This window comes from Pezoporus flaviventris, unplaced genomic scaffold (genome assembly GCF_033815535.1).
Source record: "Pezoporus flaviventris isolate CSIRO_AGI_PZ_B2104156 unplaced genomic scaffold, CSIRO_AGI_Pfla_v1 ptg000007l, whole genome shotgun sequence".
NCBI classification, from domain to species: domain Eukaryota; kingdom Metazoa; phylum Chordata; class Aves; order Psittaciformes; family Psittacidae; genus Pezoporus; species Pezoporus flaviventris.
Window position 1 is genome coordinate 24777352 of NW_026892555.1, and position 12765 is coordinate 24790116.

General features: G+C 37.6%; 1 protein-coding gene across 2 annotated transcripts in view; it reads right to left on the reverse strand.

The window, feature by feature from the left end:
* Positions 1-522: 522 nt before the first annotated feature.
* Positions 523-12765, reverse strand: part of SLC26A7 (solute carrier family 26 member 7) — a 71568-nt gene continuing 59325 nt past the window's right edge. The window contains exons 13-18 of one of the 2 annotated variants that reach the window (XM_061448164.1): positions 9669-9806; positions 8173-8221; positions 5548-5648; positions 3548-3602; positions 3355-3458; positions 523-1416 (exon numbers count right to left, since the gene is read on the reverse strand). In XM_061448164.1, coding sequence (XP_061304148.1) covers positions 1381-1416; positions 3355-3458; positions 3548-3602; positions 5548-5648; positions 8173-8221; positions 9669-9806 — 483 coding nt within the window. In that variant the 3' untranslated portion in view covers positions 523-1380. Of the gene's footprint in view, positions 1417-2584; positions 3459-3547; positions 3603-5547; positions 5649-8172; positions 8222-9668; positions 9807-12765 lie in introns of those variants that run through there. The other variant, XM_061448163.1, reaches the window with a different exon arrangement.

A 12765-nucleotide genomic window follows, 5' to 3' on the forward strand; every position in this document is an offset into this window, starting at 1 on the left:
TATGAAGAGATGTGAAAATCACTCCATGGGCCACCTCATCTACTGCAGGTAGCTTCTTTGGGCACAGAGGAAGGAGAGTCCAGACAAGCACCGATATGTTAACTGCTGCTGAAACAGGATTCTTAACATCAGATATTGCCTGCAGACTCCAGCTACAAAAAGCATCCTTGTACTTCTCTCTGCAGTACTGACCTGGCCGTTATGGCTGTGACATATTCGAACCTTTTAGCTTCTGTAGGTTCTTTTTTAAGTCAGTGAGGAAAAAGACTACTTCATCTTTTCTCATTTTTTTGATTTTTTTTTTTCTCAACTTACTTTTTACTGCTAGTGTTCATGTACCATCTACAAAGGTAGAAAGAAAAAGTCACACATCTTGCCACATAAAATGATATTGATATGATAGCACAATCTAATATGGTTGCTAGCAATCCATACTTACAGGCCAAATACTTAAACCTTAAATTCTTCCACCCCATTTGTGTGCTTGCACATAGAACTGCACATCAGGATTGGGACATTTTATATCTCTCCACTGTCATCCCTCAGCTGCCACAGCTGAAGATTTCATACACCAAACAAATCACAGCTCTAACTGGAAATGAAGACTACTCTATGCTGGAAACAAGAACAAGTTTTGGAAAAATATTGCCAGATTTTTCTCTTTGATCTGAGCTAAAGGATACCTGTGGCTTTGAAAATGTAGCAAACTGTAATAATAACTTTTGACAACTTCTAAAGGGGGAGACAAGCCAGTGCACTTAGCCAGCATACATCCACCTTTTCTGAACATACAGTGCTTTCACTGACCTTGGCAGGCATTAAAAAGCATGCAAAACCAAGTACAAAAAATAGAAGCGTATGTTAGCTGTGATATGGTGCTGCTATTGCAAATGGCTGTCTCGAACAGAAGAAAGGGTAAGTAAAGCCATTAGACACAGCACTGGTATATGGCTTCCTGCATGTACTGTACCAAATATAACGCAATGCTTTTAAGAATTCATAATGTCTCTATTCCATACACAAAACTACAGATGCATATTACAACTAATGTTACAATAGAAGATATTTAAAAGAATATACCTCACTGGTAAACACAGCCTGTACCTCATGTCTGCTTTTTAATAATTTGTATCTAAATCTATTTAAAAATATTATATAAGCTTACTATAGAACAATTGCATGGACATTCTCTGCCTGATGGCAGCTGAAAGATTTTTTGTTTTCTGAATGGCAGTTCTGTCATTACTGAATGTAGTAAATATATATGGCATACAAAAGATCATCTATGAGATCCCTCGGAGAAAAAAACTAAGGAGAAACCGTGGTGTAGTTAATTCTGAATATGAGCAGATGAAACTATCCATATTCAATGAGTTGACATCACATTTCACTCTGTTCACTGAACTTGCTGTAATTCTAAATTGGGAGAAACAGAAAAAAACATACATTATAATGTTTTCCTAGAATATAATGTAGGATTAGCAGATGAAGCAGTCCTAGCTTGAAAATGCCACCATTATAAAAAATATTAAATCAAAAAATAATTTATTTATGATGAGGATAAGCTGCAAAAAGCAACAGATGACTTTCTTAACAACTGATCAACATAAAAATGAGAATTACATGACATTATCCTTGTAGGATATAGACAAGAGCACCTTTGCATTTGCAAACAGCAGCAGAGATGACAAGGAACCACAAAGCCTTTTTTGCCTCTGCTTTTCTGCCAGTGAAAGACTATTTCCTGCTGTGGGGAGGAAACTGGAATCTAAATTAGGATGAATCACTTTCCATAAATATCCAAGTCCTTCCTCCTATTCTTTTTTTTTTTTTTTCCTCTCCTCCTCTCCTCTCCTCTCCTCTCCTCTCCTCTCCTCTCCTCTCCTCTCCTCTCCTCTCCTCTCCTCTCCTCTCCTCTCCTCTCCTCTCCTCTCCTCTCTTCTCCCCTTCTCTCAATTTCACTCCACTCCACTCCACTCTCTTTTCCTCTCCCATCCCCTCTTCCATGCCATCCCATCTTTTTCTGCCATTTCTCTTTCATGTAAATACTCAAAATACCTTCTCACCCCAGCATCTTAAAAAGGCAGAGGAAGAGGAAGATCGTCTGTGTTAGTTACAGAGTGGTACTGCTACTGTGGTCACCCTGCCTTTCTATTCCTGTTCATCTTTTTTTCAGGTGTTAAACAGAAGGAACATATTAAAAAAAAAAACCCTCAAAGCACATGCTTTGAATACTCTGAAGAAGCATCAGCATCATACAGAGGTTGTTCATAATTACATTTAAAATTTGAGGCTGCGTGCCTCAGACTAATCCACTAAGCCACTATTCAGAGTTTTGACTTGCCTAGCAGCTCTGGTAAAACATAGCATCAGCTCCTAGAAAAGTGGGCTTCTGAGCTCGCTCTACCTCCCTCTTTTCACTTTGAAAATTTGCCCTGGTGTGTTCATGTCCCATTCCCATAAAATGAGAATGCTAATACATAACTGTCTTACAAGAATGTTAGGAAGGTTAATTAATGCCTGTAAAGAATGCAGACATTTTACAGCACAACAATCATCCTAATTCATCTAATCAGACCCAGACAATATATACAATAGTCATCCCCACTATTTTTGCCCTGAAGTTACCATTTCAGTAAATTTTTTTTTTTGCAGAGCAATAAAATGAGAAATTATGAAAAGCTCTGAATAGAACAGGTTTTTCTGGTGAACCCACTAGACCAATGTGCCAACTTACCTTGTCTGGATAAATCAATGAAAAGGGATTTTGTCCATAGGCAACTCTAATTTAATTAGTAAAATATAAAGTGGAGGGAAAAAAAACAAAACCACAGACCATGATGTGTTTAATGTCTCTTGGAGAAGGCTCTGAGCCAAGCTCTAGCCATGTTTGGAATTGTACATAGAACCATGGGAAAGGAAAGCACACTACTTGTAATGCACGTTCAGTTACACTGGGATTACAATGGAAAAATCTCACATGGTTTATAAGGAAAATCCAGGCTTTTATACAGGGAATGCAAGTATTACTGAGCAAGTAAATATGTGTTCAAGCAAATGTATGTTCAGGCCTCAAGACTCAATTTCTGAGCCAAGTCTTAGTTCTCCCTCTAGCTCTCCCTTATACCTCACGCAATTCCTCTCCTTTCCACCAGTGACCCAACACAGCACACTACAGTGCAGGGTACAGACAAGCTTATTAGCTTGAAACAAACTTGCTCAGGATCCAGAAGCCTTTCGGTCAGAACAGTGTGGTGCTGTGTAAAGTAGCTGTAAGAAATCCAAGGGTTGTCCAATTGCTGTGAGCATCCAAGAATCCCTCCAGACATTACCTACCCCTCCTGTAAGTCTCACCCTGTGAATCTGAATGGCATCGATGGCTGAAGAAATAGATTCAAAGAAGACAGGAGTTTCAGATTCAAGATTTCCACCGTACTGCATTGCTTTTATCAAGGAAGCTGCAATAAAATAAACATGTGAGCATTGCTAAGGTAGTGAGGATATATAAACCGTCAAGTTCAGATTTTTTCTGTAAGCTGATACTTGCCTTTGCAGTGCGCTAGCAACACATCGATGTGTCTGCTTTTACAGTCCATGTAAATCTATATGTGTGAAAACATGAAATTAGGAAAAAAAAACAACCAACCTGTTCAAAATACCAAGAGAGAATAAAATACGCAAAAAGATGATATTCACAGCAGGCAGAGAAGAGTTCTGCTGTTGAAGCTATACTGCCGGTGGCCACCAGAGTGCGCTCTTCTATAATTGTAACACCACAAACCCACTCTAATTTCCTCCCCCCGCGTCAAAGGACTCTACAACTCTACTGAGAATTTTATGTGACTTTGATTAACAATTTTGTATTTTTTACTATGCTTTTAGAGCTTTTTTTCACAGTTCCTTTTTTCAGCAAGTTTTCCCACCTCCTCTCCATATGCTTACCTACCAGTCCACAACAACAGGAATCACACCTAGGAAACATAGAGACTCACAGCAGTCTATCTGCAGAAAGTTTTCTATTCTTTCTTTAAAAACGTTCAGCTTCACAGAAACTAAAAAATCAATAAGCTATAAAGTAAAAAAAAAATCTGAAAATAATCCTTTAATCAGAGGAGGGCCTTTTTCTGGCAGATAAGGAACACCCAAAGCAGACCCTGCTTCAAAAAATGTTTAAATAAGCCATGTAAAGTGGAACAATTCTGAGAGGAGAAATTACATGAGAAACAAGTCAGAACACCCTATTTTAAAAACAAACCAAAGCCCAAGTAAGTATAAAAATCCCTTCAACTTTAGCAGCAGTGAAAGAATGTAACAGCAACTACACCTTGAGCGTGTTTCTCCTCTGAGTAACTCAGTTTTGGACCACTCATTCACTCAGGCACCGCACTCCCAACTTTACCTCTCATAGTCAAATACTTCTTTGACATAACGTGCAGTTAATTCTGAGGTCTCAAGATCTTCTGGAAGCAGGGGGCTGAGACCTAATGCCAAATCTAGTCTTCTGCCTTACTCAAAAATATTATATGACCCAAAATTTGCATACCCACTTAAATCTGTACCCACTGCACAACTATTAAATGCCAGACCCAATGGAAACATAAAGAATAGCTTATGAGCATATTTTTTTACCCACTATATAGAACCACTGATTATGTAGAGACAGACTCATTTAGGTTGGAAAACACCATTAAGACCATGAAGTCCAATCAGTAACCCAACACTGCCAAGTCCACCACTAAACCATGTCCCTAAGCACATCTACACGTCTTTTAAATATCTTTGGGGTGGTGACCCAACCACTTCCTGGGCAGCCTGTCCCAGGGTTGACAACCCTTTTGGTAAAGAAATTTTTCCTAATATCCAGTCTAAATCTCCTCTGGCACAAATTGAGGATATTTCCTCTTGTCCTGTCACCTGTTACTCGGGAGCAGAGACTGGCCCCCACCTCACTACAACCCCCTTTCCGGTAGCTGTAGAGAGAGATAAGCCCCCCCCATGAGCCTCCTTTCCTCCAGACTGAACAACCTCAGTTCCCTCAGCCACCTCTCTTCAGACTTGTGCTCCAGGCCCTTCACCAGCTTTGTTGCGCTTCTCTGGACTTGCTCCAGCACCTCAATATCACTCTTGTAGTGACGGGCCCAAAAGTGAACACAGTATACAAGGTGTGGCCTCACCAGTGCCGAGTACACGGGGATGATCATTGCTCTACTCCTGCCAGCCACGCTATTTCTGATCCTGGCCAGAATGGATGACTGGGCATGCTGCTGGCTCATATGTATTCAGCCATGAACCAACACCCCCTGGTCCTTTTGTCCACTACATACAGATACTTTCACTTGCACTGAATGTCACCTAAAAACTTTAGAATTACTTTTAATGTAATTTTAAATATTAACACGTTCTAGTTTAATATGAAATCTGTGTTCATGTTTTCCACAAGTTGCATGTTTATCTACGAGCATAGGTGAGGTGACTGTAGCTGGTCCTAATAACTCATACATGTAAATGATATTTTTATGCACAAAATCTGTGTGATGTCATAAATACCTGAAGCAGCACTGAGACTCCAGTGTAGTCAAAGAAATTCAGCCCACTGCAATCTAATATCAAAACACGTTGCTCACTGTGACATGACTGCAACGATTCACCTACACATTTGATAAATGAAATACTTCAATTAAAAGGGAGAGTAGTCAAGAAATGCATATAAGAATAATGATAGTTTAACAAAATAGGCCCAAACTTTAACAAATGGCACATTTTAGAATCAAAATGAGGGATCTTCAGAGCAACGGGATGAAATGACGGTGGGTAGAACATATTATTAATGAGATTTTTTTAGACAGGACTAGACTGTCAAGAATTAAAGAATTGCTTCTTCAGATTTTAATTTCTAAATGACTCAGGATAATGTCTTCTTCAGAAAAGTTTGTATGGGGCACACAGACAATATATCTCTTAATATCACATTCATTTCTGTAATATCCAAACATCTGCTATGGCTTAACTAATATTTGCCTGTAAGGAAGAAAAATATGTAGAGTGTTTCATTTTCTTAAGCTATTACTATGATGGATTTTGTTTGGTTTATTTTTTATATACTATCACAAGTTGGAAAGATGTTGGCAAGATTTGCTAAGGTCTTTCACTCATTCTTCAATCTCAGGCCATCTTGTACTAAAACTAAGAACACTCTGTACTAAATGTATACTGAACTAGCACACAGAGATATGATTCCTGGCTTTCATAAAGGGAAAACTAGAAAATAATGCACACCTTATTTACATTGTTCTGTCAACAAATGCTAGTTATCATAATACACAAAACTAAAAAAATCCCAAACATATTAAGGAAAGGAATTCTGAATGTAAGAACAGGTTTTGACAGAGCAGAGGTAAAGATTTTAAACTCTTGAGAGGACTTAGGATATCCCCATGGTATAGATTTATAGTCGATGCTAATTCCTTTCTGACAGTAGTCTGAAGCCAGAGCCTTCTGGACTTGCACCTCTGGAGATTTACTGTCTTTGTATTGTCTAATGTACATTAATAGATACATACTAAGCAGAAATACTAAATTTTAAAGGAAACCTCCTGCCTGACATTACTGTGATGGAAGCCTGGAAAGGATTTATGAGATCTGCTATGCTACTCATAATAATTTCTACATGCCTCCTCTCCCTTTAAAACAAAAGAACTCAGTCTTTCTGCTATTACTCCTGCTACTTCCCCACCCAAGTGGCATCCTGTGTTGCAGGAAAGACTTCCTGGTTTCTGTATGGGGAGGGAGGTACAGATCTGCTTCCTCTCTGAACCAGTGGCAGGGGCAGCAGCAGCAGTTTAATTCAGTGCTAACTCAGACCAACAGCAAATCAGGATTTCCCAGAGGGGGGAAAGGGAAGATTTCGACAAAGACGTTAAGTTGCTACACTTTCCAGGATGACTGCTGTAAGGATTGTGTCCTCCTGCTCCCCTCCTTCCTGAAAATTGAAGCCCTACATTTTGGTTTTATAGGGATTTTTCTTTTTTCTCTCTGTTTTTTATTCTAAAGTCCCCTAGAACAGTCACCAAAGACTGGTTGGTGCAAGGAACTATAAAGCAAAGTCCTCAAGGCAGGCCTTAAGCAATCAGAAAAGAGGCCTTGTGCTGTCTGTCACTTTGGTAATGTGAGAAACCAGTTGATCTAAAAGAACAAGGTTGAAGCATGTACTGGCAAGATTTTCTTATGCATAAGGTGTTGTGCGCTTTTTTAGTATTTTACAGTGTATTGCTATACAGTCTTCAGTATCACTATGTTGCGATTTTTTTCAGCAAAGCACTCTGTCACCCCTAAGTAAATTAAACACTGTAGTATCATAAAAATGTCAAGAGTCTAGTTAATAAATGTAAACATTCAGACAACAGCCTCCAAATCTGATTCTCTACTGTGGCCTTAATGCTTGTAAGTATTTTAGATAAACACAGTGTTTTAATTCCATCCACAATAAAGTCATCTGTATAAAGTACCTTGTGCAATAGGTAGTTGTAGCTCTACCATGGGAATGTATGGGCTCTGGTTTGATTTAAGTGTTACAAAGGGTGAGAAAACTGGAATTACTCAGCTTAATCCTTAGTTGAAAGCGAGCCCTTATGTTTTTTCTTTATACTACACTGATACACTGTACAATACGGGTGCCCATCGTGTCACTGATAAGTCAGCTGACATTTCATGAGATTTTTCTCCTCAGTGGCTTTAAAGATCACAAAGACTTAACACGGCTCTAACCTTATCCTTTTTTTTACTTTTACATACTAATATTCAAGAGCCACTCTGAATGCAAAAATCAGTGCTTAGCAAAACAGCTTCTTCGGCCTTGGTCTGAAGACCAGTCTGTGGCATACCCATTTCAGTATGCACACTGTGACTAATAAGCAGGGACTCCTGTAGAAAAGGTATTCTTCTGGGTTCCCTGCTTTTTAAATCTTAAAAAGTCAGTCAACAGAATAAAAAGACCCACTAGTTTAAAAGAGTACAACACTGTTTAGCATTCATGCTTCATTCATTTAGGTCTAACTGAAAATACTAGTTTCTAAACTTCTTGAGTTCACCCATAAATAAATAGAAAAGCATAGAGCCATTTTTCATGCTTACATCCATTTTCATTTTAATATCATTTATAGATAATAAACTCACCATGACAACTTCCATTGGAAAATGAACACAGCAATGTGTTCTGCTCACTCTGAAATAAAAGCAACAAACTATTAACATAACAAGGAAAACCAGTCTGGCATAGTAACCAGAGAAAAATCAATTCAATATATAAGCATTCTGTTTCTCGATATCAAAGTTAACTCCTCATCAAAATCATGTTTTATGCAATAGCCTATTAGATACAGAAGATTTGCTGAATATGTATCTCAGTTGTTCTTCTAAAGTTATATCAAACTGATATTCCACTTTTCTTTTTAGATGACTCAAACTTTCACGTTTGGATCCACTAGAAAGCATATTATAAACATGGTGCTTTTGGAGAAGCAGGGGTTGATTAAGAGATGGGTCAAAAGACGGCAAAGAAGTTGGAAAGATAAATTCTAGCCAGTGATTTTATAAGATTAACTTTTGATTCATTTTCTACTTGCTATAATCTCATCTGCTACACTAATATTTTGGTAAGGACTTTTTTGACATGAAAATTTATTAAAGAATTGACTTTATCTGCTTTATCTGGGTAAACTCTTTATAATTACTTCAATATGAATTTTAAGTTTTCTGTAGAGATATGAGTTAAAACCAGAAATACAGCATGGAAACAAAATCCAAAGTGAAATTTTTTCATTCCCATTGTGTGCTACAGAAAGACCTTTATTTCACAAGAAAAAATGCATGCACGGTATTTCAGACATCTGTATTGCCAAGAACCTTACAGAAGAGACAAAGGATAAAATCTCCTTCCTAAGTAACTTATATAGTAACTTATTAAATTAACTTATTAGACTTATCAAATTAATTCATAAATTATTTCCATGAAAACCCTAAGTAATTTCTCTGTTTAGAAGTTTGTTATCATACTAATCCTAATCAGTTAGCCTGGCAGAACCAAGGAATAATCTTTGAGCTGAATTTCTGAAAATAGTGGAGAAGCCACTCATCAAAGGAGGTATGGGTAGCACAACTTTTTGGCAAGAGACAGGAGAGGTGGTAGACATAAATTGTTGAATCCTAGAATCACAGAATGTATGGGTTGAAAGGGATCTTAGAGATCATCCAGTTCCAACCCCCTGCCTTGGGCATGGACACTTTCCAGTAGACGAAGTTGCTCTCCAGCAAAAAAAAAAATCACATCTTATTCAAGCAGATATGTAGCTACTCATTGTCTTTTCAAAATTACCACCTTATGTTAACTGAAGTTATGTAAGTTCTGCCAGAAGAGTTTCAGATCAGTGCTTTAATGGTTCTTACAAAATCATATATAGAAATAGCAAAGATATTCTTTTCAATTAATAATTAGAAAACAATCCTTATCTAATCTGATTAAGACAAGTATTAACTTTATCCTATTCTAAATTAATCATTTACCTTTTTATATCTGTTTCAATATCTGATTACATTTTCTATGAAATATAAGGAAAGAAATCAAGGTCTTCAACACTATCACCATAATTACTCAAACATATAGCATATCCTACCTTGTTTACATCTTCACATGCCCCGCTGCTCCTGTTATCCTTTTGCATTATCTTTGTCAGGTCAGCATGAAATTTCCTGGCATTCAAAAAGACTAATGGGTTGTTGACTGAAACTATGTTTACCTGTTTTAATGATTCCTGTGGAATGAAAGAAACATAAAGCTGAAAAAAAGTCTCTTGGGTTTGAAGACTAAAAACTGAACTAATTTCTTTAAAAATTCTGAAAATTCCTGGAAATCAACCTGGCAGGAATTCTGGATTGCAAGAATGGTTTAACAGATAACTGTCTTGATCAGTCTTCACACGCAACTGAAATAAAAAGGAAATATAAGTAAACCATAAGGGAAATTATCCTTTATTCAAGTTAGCATAAAAGGAAAATCATAGTCATTATGTTGCATGATCCGCAAACTTAGGAAAGACAAGGTTTTCAGACAGCAAATATCTTTTATTAGGTGAACACATGTATTGAAAAAAGTACACAGGGTTTTGAAGGAAACACTGCAGGTGGTTTAGAGAAGGCTGTAAATGTTCATCTTGGTCATCGGAAGATGGTTTTAGTACAACAGGGATATTTCTCTCTGGAAATACTTAGTCAATTCAGACCAAGCTTGTTTAGCTCAAAACATAGAATGATTTCTGAAGGATGTCAGATGAAGGTCAGAAACTCACAGGTACCAGCAAGTAATAAAATTAATATTTATGTATAAATATATTGGATATCAGCAATCACAAGCCCAGCTGAAATGCTGGCTTTGTAAGCAGGTACCATTAAACTAATTCTAGCGAGCTTTCAATTTTCTACAGGTTGTGACCCATGTCTCTCTTTTCCTTAGGAAAATTAGGTCTAAGAGAGACCTAATTCAGTGTGCAGCACAGCTGCTTGGATTTCTGCTGTTCCTGTTTCGGACTTGAGGAAAAGTCTGTCAGTTGTTAGGGTCTTCTACTTTTCCTATTTATGTTATTTGATCTGGTGAAAGATATTACATCTACTTATAAAGTTTTTTATGTATATTCCAAGAAATAGTTATGTTAATCTTCAACACATCTAGCTCTGTAAACAGAAATAAGCAGGATCATGTGTGACCTGTAAAAGTTATCAATATTTTCAGTAGCATTTTCTGGTTTTCTACCTGACAGGCAAGCATGCAACTAGAGAATCTGAAATAGACACAAAAACATTGCTCATAAGCACCAGCTGCCAAAAAAGTAACAGGATTAATTTGTCTTTCGGGCAAGTCTTTTATGGTAGTGGATGATCTCTAGGTTACAGGTGGAAGTTCAGAGCATTATCCTTCCCAGTGAGAAGAAAAGAGAATCCCTGAACACACACCACCTGATCATTGCACAGCAGTGATTCCCACTAGGTATTTTAACATGCAAAGCATGGTACCATTGAGTGTCAGCTTCAATAGTGTCATAAAAAGCTTTGCCTGTTTTGGAATAATGAAAACAGGATGGAAGACATAATTGTGCTGATTTTAAGGGGCAAGCATTGCAGCTGGCAACACCTTGGCAGGTCAGCAGGAGACCGTGATAGCAGATTGACAGGTTTGATTCTGAAAGGCTCTCCAAAAGGATTTCAGTCCACAAAAATGCTCTATGCAATAAAATATCCTATCACTAAGTGCAAAAAGGGGGCTGGATAAAGAAAAAAACATTTTCTACTGCAATAAAATATCTGATTTATGTGAGCATCAGCTCTCAAAAATGAAATTCTTGTGATAATGGGTAAAAGGAAGTAAAAGCCAAGAATTTGCAAGAGAATACAGATTCAAAAATTCTCTCTTCTTCCTAACAAAAGATATGTAATAAAGTCACACCCAAACACAAGCAAATGGAGCTGACACAAACCATTTTTTAAGAAGTTCAAAAAGCATGGCATTGAATTGAAGACATGCAATTTTCCCAACAGACCTTCAAGCACAACAGGAATTGAAATCCTCACCACAAACCACACGAACTACCTCCTTATTGTAGACTGCTATTCAGACTTCTGGGAACCAGATGATCTCTCAGACACCACCACAGCAACCATATAGACTAAGGAAACATTTCAAACATCCAAAACTGAGGCAACGAACCCCAGACTATGTATAGGGATTTTGCACAATTTACCTATTAATTGGATTGTGGTAAATATCCCATCACCAACGTACCTCTGTCATTCAAGTGGTAAAGCCTAACTGGCAATTTAAATAACTAAGATTATATGCAAGTAAGCTCTAAAATAGGGGCAAAACATAGGGCAATATGTGGTTGATTGGAGAAATACCCCAATATTCTGCAGATTCCCCTAAAATTGCTATACACAGCTGGAGGGTGGAGACAAGTGGGCACTTTGGTGTCATACCAGAACTGGTAAAGTAGAAGGTGAAAACTAAGAAAAAGCAAGAGTAATGTGCAAGGATCAAAGCCTGTAATGATCAAGAAGCTCATAAGCTTCCAAAGACACAAGATGAAAAACTTGAAAGGCTCAAATCGTAATGCCAAATCAAGCAAATGGCAGACTTAGGTATAACCTTTTGTCCAGGAGAGGCGAGGACATGTGTGACAAATTTGACTCACTTATTCCCGGCTTTGGTTTGGTTCTAGTTCCTTTTTTAATAAGAACTGTTCTGAGAAAAATGGACTTCTTCTTTGTTGTGTCCTTGTTAAGAAAGGAAATTATCATGGGAGTCCTATCCCTGCTGTCACTTAGAAGGATACTGGCAATTGCCCTGCGCACTCTGCACACCACTGTCTATGCTTGAGTAAGAATTCAGTTCAGTGGGTGCCTGCGATGCAATGTGTTTCACATAAGCTTCTAAATGCCTTCTTGACTTTTTCCACATTAAACTGTCTTTTCTCTTATTGATGAAATAACCTCTATAAATCTATAGACCTTAATGGCAGGGTAGACCATTAAGCTTGCATATTTTCATGTTTAAAAGTCCTGTTGTTCATGTGTAAGCTGTTATTTACCAGGGAACTTAGATCAGTCTCACATCCATACATGAAAAGTTACCCTAAATGCCTGCTGTAACCCAGCGACTCTAAGTTCAATTAAAGGCATTTTTCTAAATCTTAAAAATATTTTTCTTCTTTGCTTTTGTGT